The sequence below is a fragment of the Leptosomus discolor genome, unplaced genomic scaffold (genome assembly GCF_034619465.1).
Source record: "Leptosomus discolor isolate bLepDis1 unplaced genomic scaffold, bLepDis1.hap2 HAP2_SCAFFOLD_164, whole genome shotgun sequence".
In the NCBI taxonomy this organism is placed as follows: Eukaryota; Metazoa; Chordata; class Aves; order Leptosomiformes; family Leptosomidae; genus Leptosomus; species Leptosomus discolor.
The window spans coordinates 61,569-79,290 of record NW_028237763.1 but is presented as its reverse complement, the minus strand read 5'-3'; the positions used below and the strand labels follow the sequence as shown (position 1 = coordinate 79,290).

Genomic DNA, 17,722 nt, shown 5'->3' with positions numbered 1-17,722 from the left:
CTTCTTAGCAAGAAATAGTCCGTGCGATTCCCCAGAAGGTTTAAGACTTCTGGAGGTTAACTGCCCCTTGGGTTCTGGAATCCATTCTGATGAACAGGTGCCACTTGCAGACAGGAAGAATATTGCACAGTGTTCCCAGGAGGGGATCTTCTCAATGTTTCAGCGGCTTGCCAAAAGAATGCCGTTATGTTTTTAGAGAACAGCGTCTCCTGTTACAAACAAGAGAGAAAAAGCATCTCAGGCAAGAAGCCAGAGAGATTGGGAACATCAAGGAGGAATGCAGATTGGGACAAAGAGGCAGTGAATGAAAAACCAGCCATGCGCTGCAGGACAGAGACAGAGGAAGGAAAAAAGAGGGGCAGGGAGCAGGACAGAGGGAGAGCAAGGAAAACCAAAGGGGCAGGTAGAATAGCAGAACAAGAGAGGGGCTTGGAAACCAGAGAGGGACGAAGAGGGAGCAGGGTATGAGAACAGACAGAAGAAAGGGACAGGGAAGCAAAAGAGTGACGCCAGTGATGGAAGGTGGGAGGGCACAGGCACAGGGAGGCACCCGGAGCACAAGAGGGGTGACACGGCCCCAAGTGTGGACGGAGGGTCGCAATCACGACAAATTTATCTACACACTTGCAGATAAGCCGGCACGTCTTTATTGCAGCGCTGGGAAGCACAGGGACAGCTCCACCCGATGGGCTTCAAAGTTACATCAAAAATTCAACATCTTATACCCTTTTTCTGCAAAGTCAGGATCTTTAACAGATTTTAACATAAGCATGCATCTTATGCCCGCTATTAATTTTGACAGTTACAATGATTGGTCCACCCTATTCTATAACTTTCTTAATAGTCCTATCCTAATCTAATAATTGGTTATTTTACTGATCAAAATCTCTGATATACAAATTAGGATGGGGAGGACGGGAGAGTCTTCACAGCAACATTCCTTTGTTTCGATGGATTCATCACATAAGAGAACTAGCTGAGAACGTACAATTTCACCCCTTGTACCTGCCTCCCTCCCTCCTCGTTCTGTGTTCTGTACAGTTTCCCAATCCACAGCAGCTTCAGCTTTGGCCATCTTCCTAAGGCCTGCATCTGCTGTCTCTTAGCATAAGTGAGGTTTTGTCTACTCCTTACCATAATGTAAATTAATTGAATCAGGAAATAATTAACTATAAGAAATTAGTTGTTTATTCAAAACAATTAATTATCAATGAAATTCAAAATTCAGATCTGATTATAACACAAGGGCCCAGGACTCACTGCCGCTCCCGCTCTTGGTGCTGCTGGGAGCATTTTATTGTTGAGACACTTCTGTCTCTGCCTCTCTCAGCTCTTACAATATGAGGCTTCCTACATACACAGCCTCACGTGCGCACACACACACACACACTACATGGCTGTACCGTGCTTTGGTTACGCACACAGGCCCCGCGGTGCATGTTGGTGACCAGCTCTGCTCAGGACTACTCACAGGGACCCTTCCTCACGCGGAGAGGCCGGCTGTCTCTTGTCTGCAGCTGGGGGCAGCTCGCAGCCGGATCCCCTTCGTGTCCTTCTCCAGCCACTTTTCCTTTTGCCCATCTCCTCAGCTTCAGCCTGAGCTGGATGCAGCTGACGACATCCCCAGGGCAGGAACAGACCACCGAGCCCCTGGCACGGCCTCTGGCAGAGGGAAAGAACCGTGACTGTCACAGCCAGCCCCAGGCCGGAGCCCCTCCTGCTGCAGCCGCTCCTGCAGACCCCGCTCCTTCCCCGCACTGCTGCTGAAGGCCCCTGGGTTAACAGAGCCCTGGGCCTGCCCGAGGCCCCGCTCGCCGCTGCCAGGACAGGCCGTGGGGCAGCCTGGGGCTGCGGGACAGGCCTCAGGGGAGGGGCTGGGGACGGGGCAGCTGCAGGGGGGGAGCGGGGCTGGGGGGGATCAGGGGGGCTCTGGAAGTCGGGGTGCCCAGTGCCTGTGATGGGAGGTCTGTCTCCTTCTCCTTCCCCTGCCCAGCCCTCAGGTCACCCCCGGGGATGCCCCAGCCGGCCCGGCTCCGGCTTGGAGCTCCCACCCACCACCCCCGGGCAGCCAGCAGGCAGAAGACACCCCGTCACCCACCCAAGGGCCTCGCTCACCTCAGGGGCAGCCCCAGCCCTCACCTCAGACGGGCCACGCAGCATCCCGGCAGAGCCATCCCAGGAGCACCCGTGCCCCCCGCCTGTGGCTCGGCCCTACCGATGACGTCCAGGTACTGCCGCACCACGCTCTTGGGGTCAGGGCCCAGGAAGACGTAGAAGTCCAGGATCCCGCCCGTCGTGCGCCAGGTCAGGGCCGGGCTGGGCTGCAGGAGCACATCTGGCGAAGCACGAGCGCCGGAGGAACAAGCTGAGGATGGGGACGTGGGCCAAGCCCATGCCCAGCACCTCCATGGGACTCACCCATCGCGTTGCTGTTCAGCAGAAAGACGCCGTGAGCCGAACCGCTGTCCTCCATCACCAGGTAGAAAGGGTGGGAGCCGTAGAGGTTGACCTGGGGCTGGAGTAGAGCACAGCGCAGTGCGGGTGAGGCTCCGTTGGAGGCCCCAGCACAGCACCCACCCCACCACCTGCCTGCCACTGGCCAGAAGCACCGTCACGGCTCGGGGTGCAAAGCCAGGGCTTGCAGCCCCAGACACTGCCTGAGTCAGCAGAGCTCTGCCCCAAACAAGAGCCCTGGACCGTGTCAGGGAAAGCGGCTTCTGAGCCAAACAAGAGCCCCAGGGGGGACAAAGCCTGACTTGGGGACAACGGTCCCACGGGCTTGCCCAGGGCTGAGGCCAGGTCCCAGAGCTCCACAGCCACCGATGCCTTTCCCCAGCCCCAAACAAGATGTCAGAGGTTGCAGGGCCACCCCCACAGGCGCAGATGAGCCACCTCCCTCTCCCTCAGCCCCGCTCCGTACCACAGGCGCCATATCCCGATTCCAGAGGGTGACCCTGGTCCATGCCGTGTCGAGGACCAGCGGCGTCTGGTGCTCCCCCAGCCCAGAAATGAAATGGGAGGGCAAAGAGGTGGAGATCTGCAGGAACTGGTCTGCGAAGAAGAGGGGCGCGACGGTGGTGTTCGGCCTGTTGGAGAGAAAGGGAGACTCCGGCAAACAGCCCCAGCGGTGCCCAGCAGCCCGGTTTCGACTGATCTCTGGGACTCCTGCTTCCCTTCCCAGGCACCGAACCGCAGAGGGGCTCAAAGCAAAGCCCCCGCAGCCGCTGACCGCCACCCCACTGCTGTCACCGCCATCCCCTGCCGCATCCCTGCTCCGTCCCACGCACCGCTGGGGTTGGGGCCAGGACCCGCTTCCAGACCGAATCCCTTCGGGAAGGCTCGGGGCAGGACGGGCACTTACAGGACCTGCCCGTCGCGCTGCCGGCAGACGACGAGGCCGAAGGGATCCTGGTTGATCTGCAGCCCGTAGAGCGGGGAGGCGGCTCGGCCGCTCGCCCGCGGCGTGGCCAGGGGCACCTCGTACCGCTGCCGGGCCGGGTCCCGCAGCTGCGGGGACAGAAGGGAGGGGGGGGGTGTCAGCGGGGGGGTCCGGAGCACCGGGGCACCGGGCCCGGGGCCGGCTCGCACCGTGAAGCGGAGGCGGGTGGGGGTCTCCAGCGCCACGTCCAGCCGCAAGCTGCCCACGGCCCCCGGCAGGAAGCTGGCGGCGACGCGGCGGAGCCGGGTGGCGGAGCCGGTGGCGGTGGCCGTCAGGTTCTCCGCCCGGTAGCTCCGGTAGCCGCTGGGGAAGAAGCACCAGGGCGGGCCGGGGCTGGAGCCGGGGCTGGAGCCGGAGCCGGCGGGTGCGTAGCAGCAGCCCCGCTCCTCGCAGTCCGCCCGCGACAGCAGCCGCTCGGGGCCGCAGTCGAAGCGTTCGCCCGGGGGCACCTGGCAGCCGGCGGCCCCGGGGCTGCCCGCCGCGGCGGAGCCCAGCAGCGCCAGCAGCAGCAGCGCGGCCGGGAGCCCCGGCCCCGCCATGGCCCCGCCGGCCCGGCCCGGCCTCCCAGCAGGCGCGGCGGGACCGGCCCCACGGCACGGAGGCGTCTGCGGGGCGGGACCGGCCCCGGGAGCGGGCGGGCGCCTTCCCCCGCCGGGGCCGGGGCCTTCCGCCTCCCGGAGCTGCAGGGAAAGGCGGTGAGAGAGGGGGGGCCCGGAGGGGAAGGGGGCGGCTGCCCCCAGCGCCCCAGGCCAGGGGGAGGGATGAAGCCACCCTTGTGCAGCCAAGGAAACAAAAATCAGTTGCACTGCTACAGCTTTGGTGACCACTACCTGCTACACAGACTTAGTTTTTAGATATTTGTTTATTTACAAAGCCTGCAGGCTCCAGCAGAACAAGAGCTGAGGGTTACATGGACGGGGTTGGTGGCAGTCAGGCTTCCTGCGAGCCCAGCCTGGAGCCCAAGCACTGTCTGAGCCACTGGAGAGTCCGGTAGTGCTGGGGATGGTCCTGCTGGATCTGCTGGACGATGGCATCGATGGTCTGGAGCCGGTGGCGCAGTTTCTGGTGCTCATTTCTCCAGGCTTGCTCCGTGCGGCACAGGGGAGTGTACGTCCCTTCCTTCAGCGCCTGCAGGTGCTTCCGGCGAGTCTGGTAGGACACGATCTCCAAAAGGTTCTGAGGAAAGCAACAACAGAAATTGCTTTGACAGCAGGCCGCAGAGAGAAAAGCACTAAGAAAGGCAGGTGACTTTTGTCACCGGTACTGGAACCATCACATTCTGAAAGGGAAGGGCTTCTGAAGAGGGACAGGGCTATGAAGTCCCCCTTGTACCGGCAGAACAGCTGCTAACGGGTACAGCCAGAGAAGTGGTTAGGTTGGAAGAGACCTTTAAGATCATTGAGTCCAACCATGAACCTAACGCTGCCAAGTCCACCATTAAACCGTGTCCCTAAGCACCACATCTACACGTCAGCTAATAGAAAAAAAAAAAAAAAATTAAATGTTCATCACAGAATTCCATAAACCAGAGAAATACCTGCATGCACAGGGCAACCCTCGCCAGGACAGAGTTTGACCAACTTACAACCTTTGCAGGAGGGCATTCAAGACCTTCAGCTGGCTCTCAAATCTGTGACATATGAGCAGCCAGAAAGCACTCACAGAGGAGAGCTGTGACCGGGTATTTTCAAGACACAAACCATGTCCTTCAGGCTGATGTCTCCAGGTGAATGCTGCCTCGCTAAGAGTACAACTGCAGCCCAAATTCAGGACCCCCATGAGCCCTCAAGGTGTGCTCAGTTAACTTAAAGTGCCGCTAAAATGCCAAGCACACTCAGTTCAGGATGGTGGCGAGACAGGGAGATGGGGAGCCGGCACCAGGAGAAAGCAGCCGGTCCCGTCGGGCTCGCGAGCTCCAGGGAGCGGAGCCGCTCACCCGTCGCTTCCTGTTCCGACGAGCTTCTGCGTCTGCATCGAGGCCGTCGCACTCAGGCTCCAGCCTGCGCAGTTCTCGCTGCTTTTCCAAGAAGGCGGCACCGAGGGACGCCTGGGCGCTCTCCAGCTCCAGGAGGGTTGCGTTGCAGTCCTGAATGTTCTGGCAAACGGAAGAGAAGGAAAGGGCAGAGTGTGGTTCTTCGTCCAGCTGCACTCCCAGCCATCTCCCCAGAACTCTCCTGTGGGGTTTTTTAAGGAGCCTCCAAAGCCTGTCCCGTCTGTGTCCCGACACCCCGCGTGTCTGCGCTCAGCCCACCCTGGTGCTCCTTACAGCCCCGGTGAACTCCTGCAGCCCTGCTCTGCTCGCTCACCTTCTGGGCTTTGCTGATCTTCTTTCTCAGCTCCTGTTTCTTGCAGTGGAAGACGCTCTTGGGGACAAGCTTCTTGTCTCTTTTGTTCTGACCCTCTCCACGAAGCGCTATCACCTCTCTGCGAGAAACAGATGCCTCCATATCACGAATCATCTTCTCCTGCTGCTTCATCAGCTGGCCGTAGCGGACCTGCCGTGTGTCAAGATATGAAATAGGCTGAAAGTAACCAATGTTCACAAACGGCACCGAACCGATTCTGTGCGGCACATCCCCTCCACATAAACCAGACATACGTGACACGTGAGCGTTGGCAAGCCAAATTTGCTCTAAACCCAAACCCGGTTTGCCCTGTGTGGATCTAGAAAGCAAAGGGCTGGATTATCAACTCGTCTAAAGTAATCTTCAAAAGGTTTCACTGGAACTCCTTAGCAATAGGAAAAGCAGAAGAGTAAAGTAACCTGGGAACAAAAGGGAAGAGTTGCTTTGCCAGAAGACAGAAGGCTTCCCTAACCAGTGATTAAGATGATGCAATATTTAGTCATCAACATTCCTTTGCTTATAAATTGGGGTCACGGCATAAGGTGGCAAACATATTATGTTTTAAATAGATTTCTCAGGTGTCTCTAGACTCTGCTGCAGCCCATTACACGGCAGGCGCAAGGAAGGCACGAAGAGCACGCACGCTGGATGTATTTCATTCAGCCCAGCTGGAGGGTGTACGATTTCCAACATTGCTGTGGCCTGGCAATGCTGCTTCCCCAGCCCGTTTCTCATCTCCTGCCTTCAGCAACGCCGAAGCTGAATCCATCGTGTGCAGCTTCCCCTCCCCAGTGCTCCTCCCCCGGGGCTCACCTGCATCCTGTGAATCTCTGTTCTCATGGCGTGGAGCTCGCCGTGCCCTGACTCAGACTCCACTGCCGCACGCATCTCTCTCGTCAGCTGGATCTTCTTCTCCCACAGCAGGATTTGATGCCTTCAGTGACAGAAAGGGAAAGCGGCACCTTTGTCAGCGCCCGAGAGGACGCTCGCTCCCTGTGCACGCGTGGCAGCACGCTCCCGAGCTCAGTCCTGAACATGGAGCTGAAGGTTCAGCAGAACCTGAGGGTTTGCATGTGGGACACGTAAAAGGGCAGCCAGGAGCAGCGTGGAACCAGACAGGGAGCTCCGCCATCCACAACGTGGCACGGTGGTGGCACGGTGACTAACAACAAGCGTGCCCAGGCTGCCGGGGGCTGGTGGACCCCAGTGAGCTGCCCAGCGCAGCACGCTCGCTCCGAGTTACTGGCGGAGGAGAGCGCAGGCAGAGTCACCCCATACAGATCTCAGCAACGTCCAGCACGAGCCTGCTGGAACTGTTAAAGCCGACATCCTCACGGCTCTCGCTGCTTGCAGAGACAGCTAAAGCACCTTTCAGCTTCTGCGCCCCAAAATCCATGAAACTCCTTTCATCTTCTCCGAGAAGGACAGAAGCACATTTGCTGTTGCTGGTTCAGTTCGACGAGCAGAGAGGAAAGGTGACATGGACACCTACATTCAAAGAGGGTGGCACAAAGCAAGAACCTCTCTGGTACCTACTCTGCTTCCACCAGGCTGTTTAGGAGTCTTTCCTTCTCCTCAGTCAGCTGACTGTGCTTCTCCTGCATCTCAACCGACTCTTTTTCTGCTGCCTAGGTTTGGGAAGCATAACATTGTCAGACAACACAACGTGGTCAGACTAAGAAAGATTTACACGGTCACTGTCTGCCTCCGATCTGCACGGGAGGCTGAGACCTGGAAATGAGATGTCTGTACCTTGAGAGAGCGCACAAACTCGTTCTCGGTGATCGTGTTGCCATATTGCAGCTCCTCGAAGCTGCTGCTGTTCTTGTGGATCAACACATTCAGCTTTATCAAGTCATTGGACATGTTCCTCATGTGACGTTCGATGTCTTTCTGCTCTTTTGTTTCCTGCTGAATTTCATCTACAGGTGAACAGAAAAAAAAAAAAAAAAAAAGTCTTAAAATTCCCACAAGCAGCAGGTGGAACACAGGCAAGGCGTGACAGACTGCCATCAGACCAGACAACGCTGCCTGCAGAGCCACCTGCGTCCCACGTACCCAGCCAAACCGTTTTTCCACAAGCCCAAAACCCAAATACGGTTTTGAAGGAGACTGCTGTGGAAAAGAGCTGGTTTGAGCCAAGGGAAGCGCCATCGTGGTGGGGACATTTACCCACCAACTACTTGCAAACGTTATTTAAGAAGTGTAGCACGTGACACGGCCACTTCGGTTCGGTTGTGCCCGTTAAGGCAGCGGGATCAGTCGGGACAGGGAATAACGCCAGGCAGAGCAGCAGAGGTGCCTGGCTCGTAGCCCCAGAGCAGCACTGGGGCCGCCTGCGTTACTGCTCACATGGACGTAGGAGCACGGCGCATTCTCTGGTGAAGGTCTGGCTCACCCGTCCGTAAGCCCTCGCTCCCTTTTTCCTCCATTCACAGCTGAACGTTTTAAAAAGAGTTGGGGAATGACCTACTTTCCCTGCGCACTTTCTTCTGCTGCATTACTGTGATCCGTTTCTTTAACGTATCCAGGGAGGCTACTTGTTCCTCCCGTTGGTGTGTTAACTTGACCAGCTCTTGCTGCTGATTGAGCCAGTGCTTTTGTAGCGTCATCACCTCAGAGTGATATTCTTCTATCTGCTTGGACAGCTTGTTGATCTCCATTTCCAGTGGCCCCAGTTCTTGACCCTGGATGAGGGCAAGGTTGGGGATTAATCAGGCAGAAGCTGCTGAAGCACTTTTTGCAGAAGGCCGGTCCAGCTGCTGAGATGCCTACCGAATACTTCCGCTATACTGTTACTTCCTTTGTGCCTCTATTTCCCAGGAGCTGGATGGGACCAATCATTCCTGACCTCACGGGAACAAATGCAAGGGAAGCCCGAACAGCTCTCAGGCTCTGGGGCGAGAGGGGCCTCCTAAGCTCCTACAACAGGCACACCTGGGTGTCCAAGAGTCTGCCACAGCACTCATTCTTGCATTGGGCTCTATAAAGGTCTTGCAGCTCACGGTGCCAGGGGCAGACCTGGGTATCTATCAGCTGAATGGGGCCAAGCACCAAGTGATCTACATCACCCCGCCTGCTCCATTCGCCCCTTGTCAGGATTTGCAGGTTTTCTGATGAGACCCTAGTTACTCCCAGAGTATTGATGTCATTCAACGTTTTCATCGGGCGCAGACAACTCCCTGCAGAAATCTGTGCTGGGCACACCCTCATTTCACAATTCCCTCATGCCAGCTCCTCCCCCCCGTGCACTAAGAGCTGTTTGACAGACGTAAACATTTACATTAACTAGTGCAGCTTTTAAACCTCTATACTGATGCCTGAAAGTTTTAACTACTCAGCACTTACACAGTTACATTTATCAGGGGCACCTCTGGTCACCACAAAGAATAAAATCAAGCCTGGGACTGAAATGGGAATGTACATACCCCCTGCCGCGCAAGAATCTTCTCCAACCTCTTGTTGTACTGGCTGAGCACCGCTTGCCTGTTCTCGGTCAGGAGACTGCACCTTGCAATCTCGCTTTCCCTGCAGCTGATCAGGTCACAGGTATTTTTTACTTCCTTGTCCAGCTGACAAAGTGTGTTTTGGAGAACTGTCAGCCTGCAGCTGGTATGAGTTGCATTCAGAATAACCTGGGCCACATCATTCTCAACCTTGGAAAAATGCAGCTCCTAGGAACGCCAACAGACAGAAAACAAATTACTGTCACCAGCAGCAGCCCACTGATTTGGAACGCCCGCTTCCCGAGGCACAGGAGTCAGGGGATTTAGATTCTCCTCCCAGGTCTGTGCCACAAGCTGCGAGCCAGCCACTTACCCGCTCTGTACCTTTGTTTCTCCATCTCCTGACGGAGATACCAACATTTACCTCTGCCATAAGGCTGCTGAAGAGCATGAAGGAGCCCAAACATCCCAAAGCCTTTAAGAGGCCGCGCTCATCACCTCTGCAGTTACCTGCCCTGCCTGGGTGTCTCCAGCTGCCCGGCTCACCGGAGCAGGACATTCTCCACCACACCCGACAAACACGTCCCTCACCGAACCACCACCGCAGCAGCCAGAAAGGCGGGTGCCTGTTGAGCGCAGCGCGAATGCAGCCGGGTGACTTCTGCTGCCCCCGCGCCGCCAGCAGCCACGACTCTCTGGCTACATCCAGCCGTGCACCGCAGGTGCTGATGGGAGACAACGCGAGTGTCCGCTTGTTGGTGTGCCTGTGGGAAGGGGGCGGGGGGCCCCTCTCTCACAACGGAAGCCAGCCCTGGAACTCTTCCTCTTGCTCAAGATAATGCCCCCGATTTAAAAATCCCAGGGCCAGGCTGAAGTAACCCGCAGAAATACAGAGGTGTGGGTGCCTTGTTAGTGCCAGCCCACACAACTCAACACCACAAACACTACGCTGAATCTTCTAGTTTTTCTATCTGTTCCAGTTACACACTCCCAAAGAGAGCAACTGATCGTGCCACAAAGAACTGTGGGTCTGGTTCGATTGCTCCTTGGGCTGTAATCCTCACTCAGGAACGAGAGCAGGCCTGTATCGCATTCCATGATGCCGGACAGAGATACAGGTTAGTTCAATGTGGAGTACAGCAGTACTACATATCCACTGTCTTCCTCCAATACATAAGAACTGGTACTACTTTATGGTAAAAACTCCCAGAATTCATCGTTCTGTCCCGTTTTTTAAGTAAAGAAAGAACAGTACATTATGTGTCAAGGCCTTTTTGGCCAAACCCTCTCGCGTACACCAGAATCCCGCAATAAGAGCACTGGAAGAACCAAACTGAAGTCACAAACTCAGCAGACCTTCAACTGCAGATCTGAAAAGCAGAACGAAGGCGCGGACGAAACACACTTGAGAAACACCGCTCAGGGCGGTTTCCTTCCCCCGCCCTCCCAAACGGAAGAGATAACACACCAGGTCTGTTTTTCTCCTACGGAGCTTTGCAGCCAGCTGCGAGAAGTGCTTTGTGGCTTTGCTGGACACCATCTGGTCCTGAAGCTTTGCCATGATTTCGTTCTCCATCTGCACTTTGGCATCAGTTCCTTTCTCTATGTCCTTACTGATGGACAGCAACTGATTCAGACAAGCAGCTTGATCCTAAACGCAGGAAAGACAGGAGACAGGGTCACTACAACTGTTTGGGGAAGGGGATTAAACATCTGTGTCTGATTTGAAAGGTTCTTCTTCCAAGTAACTCTCCTCACCATCCTGGTCCTGTTGAGGGCCTGCTCTGTCTCGTGGAGAACGCGAGCGTAGGTGCCAGATTCCACCTTCAAGGCCTCCTGCCTGGAAAGGCACCGGGCAATCAGCTTCTTTGTCATGTTGGCATCGTTCTGTGAACGGCTCAGGATGGCGACAAGCAACTCATTCTTCTCCTCCTCCTTCCTGATTGACTTCCTACAGCCATGGATGTCCGTTTCTAGGGACTTGAGGTCATGTCTGTACTTGCTGGAGAGGCAAAGAGGATGGAAAATCACCACAGGGGTAGACTCACGCGCTGAACAGTCATCTACAAATTCCTCTTTTCAAACACGCTACTGCAGCGACAACAGACCAAGGAGGAAGATCTTTACAAAGGCCACCCTGCTGTGACAGTGCAGAGTCATCAGAAGATGGATGGAGACAGAAGACTGAAAAGCAAACGTACGTAGGAAAATTAATTCCCGCTTTCAGTCCTGTCCCCACCCCCCACTCTTACCAGGATGCCACCATCAAAGCACATTGCAGGCAATCAGCCAGGCTGACTCCAAAGCAAATAAGCGCTTCCTTTGGCAACAACAGGACGGTTTTCCTGATGATTTCTGAAGGCATCACAAAACCCTAACTGAGAGCGACAGGTAAAATCCCTCTTGAAGTCTAGCTCTTTGGATTGAGAGATGTTGCAAAGGTGAAGGAACTCTTCTAAAGGACTAAAATATGAACAGAAAAACTCTAAACAGCTTTAAAAACCCCACACATTTTGGGGGAGAGTTGTGTTTTGGATACAGAATAGTGACGAAGAACTGTGCTTCCTATCCTTTAACCTTACTACGTGCTTCAGAGCAGCAAACTTGTTCTGCTTGACATATCCTACACGCGCAGCAATAAACTGGAGACGCACTGCCCCTTTCAGCATCCCTCCCGTCCAACCCGTGTGAGGTCTCTCCTGGGACTGTTCTCAGATACCGTACCTCAGCAGCGCTTGGGTGGCGATATAGACCTCATCTCTCTGCTTCATTCCCGCCAAGCTGCTATTCCAGTGGTTCATCAGTCGCTTTTTCTCCATGTTAATAGCCTGAACCTCCATACAAGCCTGGGGGAGAGAGGATTTGTAGACAGGAGAAATCTATACTAGGCTGGGAAACCAAATTCACGTTACAATGCCTTTTTTTTGGTGTGTGTTCATAATACGCTGGGCAGGAACAGCTTCAGCTAACGTGCCTCTGGTTTATGGTCACCCCCGACCACAGAGCATAGGTCTGCAAGGAAAAAAATGCAGAGAGGGTGGGGGAGGAAGTGATTTATAGGCAATTCTTGAGGACAAAGGGAAAGACAAAACAAACCAAAACAAAAAAGTCTTCATTCCTCCAAACAGGAACTGATCATACAACTCTGTCCTACACTGTAGCTACCACGTGAGCATGAGCCAACGGGGTCGGTCCTTCCAGAGGGAAATATTAACCAGAAGCAAAAAAAAAGCATTCTCCTACCTCATTTGCTGCTTGCCGAGTTACTTTTGTGTCCTCTGCCTGAGCCACAAACTGAGCTTCGAACAGAGCAATCTGTTCCTGCAGCTCGTAGGCTTTCCGGGTCAAGCGGTCTACCAGAAGATCCTAGAGAGGCAGAGCCAAACAGCTCAGGATGAGTAACATAATCTCAGGCTTAACCAACTAAATTCTACAGCAATAACTTGGGCTGAAAATGAATTCAGTTAGCTTTGATTCCTACTGAAACTCTTCCATTCCTATCCAAACGACTCCTGAATGCAGCAGTGACAATTTTCAAGAGAACAAAACCTTCTTTGCTGGTTTTTATCGTTCCACCCACAGTAGGAAATTGGTCCTTCAGATCTGAAGCAGCAGTCATCCCTGCCAGCATGGGTTACATTGCGCCACCTCTCCAGCAGCTGGGAATCTTGATAATTTATGGTTTAAAATCCTTTGTTAAAAACCATCTAAACCCATTCCATCTCAACCGTTTGCCCGCAATTCTGCATCAACAGTAATTAGTTGGTGTCCTGCTGCAAGCAGGAGGCAGCAGAGGGAGCTCCAGCACACCGACCGCTCAGTTCACCTTCCAAGTTCGCTCTTCCTTGGGACTCAGAGCAATTCTCCAGACTTCAACATATGATACTTCTTTGCTAAATATCTTTCTGCCCCCACACCCCCGTTGCCTGCGTGAAGAGTGATCACTACTGATTACTACTTCCTATTATAAGGCTCATAAAAAAATTCTGTTCAGTACATGCCACTATCTTGGTGGTGGGGATTCTTCTCATTTTCAATTATTTGGGGAAAATATCCCCACGCACCTTCCATGGTGTCTGTATATTCACTACAGCCTTCCTTCTGCCAAGGCAGCACGTCCTCCGAGACTCACCGCTAGCTGTCACCTGAATTCATTTATTTATTTGAAAGAAGAGAGTTTTACTTGATACCTGTTTTTTCTTTTCCACGTCAGCTTGGGCCTTCTCCAGCTCAGCCCTCTTTGTCGACCGTTTCGTTAGTAAAATATTATGGTGCATATGGGCCGTGTTCTGCACGTAGAAGAGGTGCAAGGCCAAGTTTTCAACCTGGGTCTGCATTGCAGAGACTGGGGAGGCAGGGGGAAAAATATTTACAGAAAAGTATGTTTGTAAGACACACTTTAAACAGAGGTAAAAGGGAAAGAAACACAGAAACACCCAAAGCCAAATTCGCACACTGACCAGCCAAATCAGCCCCCCTGAAATGTGAATTTGCATCGGCTTTGGAGTACAGCTCCACAAGCACAGCTAATATCTTGGTAAGCAATTCATTGCTTCCCAGCACTCAGAAGCCCAGGAGATCAAAGAAGGGGCGGCCTCAGGAGGCTGTGACTCCACTCCTCTGCCCCAAAACAGAACTGTCTCTTTCTCAGTCTGTTGAACGCTTCTCTATTTTTTTCAGCAACCTGCCAAACCTTTCTAGGCAGTTTATCCTACGCTGAGCTACCCTCGCCATCACAGTTGTTTTCCTGTCCCCTACCCACAGGCCTGCAGCACAACCAGCATGAGTCAAGTCCATTTCTTTGGCTGGGACGGGTTCCCACACGGATGGCACTCTCAGGCTCCCGCGTGCCCCTCACGACCCACGACCTTTGCGATCTCGTCACACCCTTACAGAGACACAGGCAAACGTAACAGAGCGACAGGATCTTCCTCCTTCTAAGTCACAGAGCAGCCCATCTGCCCGGAACAGTTTTAGTCCTAAAGACCTTCTCAGAAGTACAAGGTAGCCACACGGTCTTAGAAACAACCAGGAATACCTGTGAAAGGTTTCAGCGAGTGCCTGATTCCTGATCAATGTTACTGTATTTTTCAATCCAATGCTTGACTTGGATTCAAATAAATCCCTTTCTCCACACAGTACTAGAGCCAGGAAACCTGGCAAGGGCTGCCTCGGTCACCTTTCTGGCGTTCATCGTGTGTGTTCTGACACATTTGCTTGTAAGTAAGCCTGAGGCCCTCCAGCTCCTCCTCCAGCTGCTGACGTGCTGCGGCCACCTGAGAACGGCGGTCGTGGCTCTTCTCCAGTTCCAGCTGCAGGCGGGCCAGCTGCTGCTGCGCTCCGTAAAGAACCAGCCCAAGCTCTTCCCTCTCTGCTTGCCCCTTCTTCGCTGCTGCCCTCTGCAAACACAAGAGGAAACCAGTTACCTGGCTTCAGCTCGGGCAGGGGTGGGCTGCTGCGGGAAGGCAAAGTAAGAATGCCACGTACCAGTTCCTGAAGCTCTAGGCTCACTTTTTCCATCTGCTTAGTGAGGTGACTCTTCAGGGCAGCCTGGAATCTTCTCATCAGAGGCTGTCAAGAAGTATGACATTGATACAAGTCAACGTACTTGTGTAAAGAAATTATGAAGAAACCTTACTGCTGCCCCCGCTGTTAAATAACACAGCGTATTTTCTGCCACAGACCCTTGCATTCTTCCTTTAGCTACGCTCACTGTAACGAGTGAGAGGAGTTACATAGTGGGTATTTGTTGACAGCAGAAAGCCACTACTGAGGATATCTGAAAGTCAGAAACACATCAGAAGAGCTGCCTCTGAGAGCCCATCCCCTCGCTCTTGCTGACAGTACTTCTCTTTCAGGAGCACTGAGGAGTATCAGATTTACCCACTACACGGCTCCCTCCTGAGCCTCCCGTTTGGGGTTAACCCTGAGGGAGCAGACACGCTCAGAAGTCAGTACTTCTGCAAAAGCCTGTTTTAAACACGTGGTTTCAGCCTATGGCTGAGCCGCTGCTGACAATCTACCTTGTGTATTTCATACAAATAAAAACAGCAGGTCTGCGAAGAAGAACGACAAGATTGGAGGACTTCTCACATGTTCTAGATCCAAGACAACCAGCTCTGTTTCTTCTACGGTTTCTTCACTTCTTCCACTCATTTCGTGCCCCTCAGCTCCACGCTGCTGGCATGTCTGTTCCCGCCTTTGGTCACCATGCTCACTGGTGAGCTGATCCAACTGCTCAAAGGCAGTCTCTGAGCAGAGAGAAATGGGTTCTCCAATGTCACCTGGACCCCACCCCCCAAGGAAAAAAAAAAAAAAAAAGAGAAGAAAAAGACAAAGAAAATGCTTAGATTTCAAAGCGTTGTGCCTCCAGTTGGACTAACAATGACGAGAAACGGAGAAAACTAGAAACTGTGCTTGACGGGTGGTATGGAGTGTTGTACTGTTAGCAAGGGACTGAAGGATACCTGACTCTGTGCAGCTGTTCCGCTCCGCTGACCACACAGACACCTGCTGAGGAGCTCCTGAAGGAAGGGGAGGGTTTTCTCTCTCGGTTACTGGCTGCTCCATGTCACCCAACGCAGGAGGACAACTGTCTAATTCGACTTTGTCCAAGAAAGTCTCAGGGGATTTTTTCTGAAACGTAAAATCCACCACCTGAAACAGCTTTTCAGTCTGCCCTGACAATCTGCTTGTTTCTGTCACCACGAGACAAGAACGATGCAGACACAGAATCGGCAAGAGGGCCTTGTTCTAAACTCAGCCCACAGATACACTGGCAAAGCTGTGCCTCTGCCGATTCAAAAACCACCTTTACCCACATGCAGCACGACAGAGGAACCTCTCCAGCTCTGTCACAGCTTTTGTAGACTTTGTGCCTGACCAGTTAGCTTCTCTCTGTTCAGTTCTGGTCGGGTTTGTGTTGGCAGCAACAAAACCGCCCCAGGAGAATTTGAAGTTACAAATACCGGCCATGCCTTCTGTGAATAAGATTGTGTGTGTTGTTAGTGTCTCACCTCTGCAGAACTAACAAACAGCTCTGTAGCTCCTCTTTCTGCTGGTGGAAATGTCTCTTTTTGGTCCTGCAGAGGAACGGACCCTTCTTCTTCACTGTCGCTCCCATTCTCCGCCTCTACTGCCTAGCACACACACAGGCAAAAAGCAGAACAGCAGCGTTACAGCAGGTTGTGCATTTGGTTTAATGCTCATGCTACGGTGCTGTAACAACTGCTTTTTGTCATGGGAGTTTAATTTTGAAGTTTAATCTCGTTCACAAGAACAGTCACCCAGGCAGCATGAAGACGGTAAAGATCCTGACAAAAATTCTACACACCACTTTTAATTTCAGATGTGTCTCTGGCTCACGTCTATTTTTTAAAAAAATGCCCTTAGGGATTTTAGTCCTCCAGCTGGTGCTACATGTAGCCAAACTATTATCTTCTTTTTAAAGAGACACCATTTTATCCCGTACCATCATTTGCCAAATTCAAGTATCGTGCAGTACCAACAGACAAAAAAAACTTAGCACCACCAACCTCGAACACAGCCCCCGTACGTGTGTCTGTGAGATGGGGGCAACCTCCCGTTTAACATGCCTACAGCCATCTGGGAGCTGAGTGAGAAGCACATGCTTCAGGACGCTGCTGACACACAGAACTACAACTACATTTAACTTGGTTTTTTTAATAGGCAGGGCAAGACTTCAACAACCGCTCCCTTGTTTTACTTCTCCCTATTGAAACTGCTTCCACGAAGCCATCACTCTGCAAGGAGAGCGTAGGAACATCATGCTGCCCCGCGAACGTTCTGAAGGAAATCACCTCCATAGCAAGAGGCAACGGAACTCGGACGATATTCCGCGCAGCGGAGCCGGATTCCACCCCAGAGCCCTCTGCTGCGCCACCGGCGGCCTCCTCCATATTGCTGGGCTGGGGATGGCCTGTGCCTGCAACCAGAGCGGAGGGAAGAGTGAGAACCAGCCCAGCTCCCCGGGGCCCGCCAGCTGCAGGCCGCCGCGGGGCTGGGCACGGGCACCCGCGGGGCCGGGGAGGCCGGGCGGCCGAGGGCCGGGCGGTTCAAGGCCCGGCCGCGGCCCAGCCCCGCACTCACCCGCCGCCGTCTGCGCCATGTTCCCGTGTTCCCGTTGCCAGGCGACGCAGCAACACCCGGTCACGTGAGCGCGCCGGGCCGCACCACCTCAGCCCGTGGAGGGGGGGGGAACGCGGGCCGCACCACCTCGGCTCGTGGAGATGGGGGGGGGGCTGTGGGGGGGGCGCTCGGCCCGCACTACCTCAGCCCGCCGGGCCCGGGGGGGGCCCGCGGCGTCCCGGCCGCCCTGGCGGCGCCAGCCCCGGTGCGGGGCAGCAGGTAACGGCGCCGAGGGCTGGAGTCCGGGCGGGGGGAGCTGCGGGGACGAGGCACCCGGGACGCTGCCCAGCACCCCGGGGACGCATCCATTTTCTTTTATCCCGCTCTTTGTCTTCCCTTCCCAC

At 54.2% G+C, this 17,722-nt stretch overlaps 1 protein-coding gene across 1 annotated transcript; it reads right to left on the bottom strand.

Moving 5' to 3' along the window:
• Positions 1–5,625: 5,625 nt before the first annotated feature.
• LOC147413048 (coiled-coil domain-containing protein 40-like) lies at positions 5,626–17,358 on the bottom strand. The gene is made up of 16 exons (XM_086480744.1): positions 17,340–17,358; positions 16,957–17,073; positions 15,324–15,481; positions 14,718–14,801; positions 14,410–14,629; positions 13,421–13,575; positions 12,474–12,596; positions 11,955–12,076; positions 10,989–11,232; positions 10,699–10,881; positions 9,213–9,458; positions 8,258–8,471; positions 7,537–7,706; positions 7,321–7,412; positions 6,598–6,718; positions 5,626–5,934 (listed from the first exon to the last, which is right to left on the bottom strand). Exons 1-16 carry the CDS (start codon positions 17,356–17,358, stop codon positions 5,626–5,628), a joined length of 2,577 nt encoding a protein of 858 aa, XP_086336870.1.
• Between the last annotated feature and the right edge of the window lie 364 nt (positions 17,359–17,722).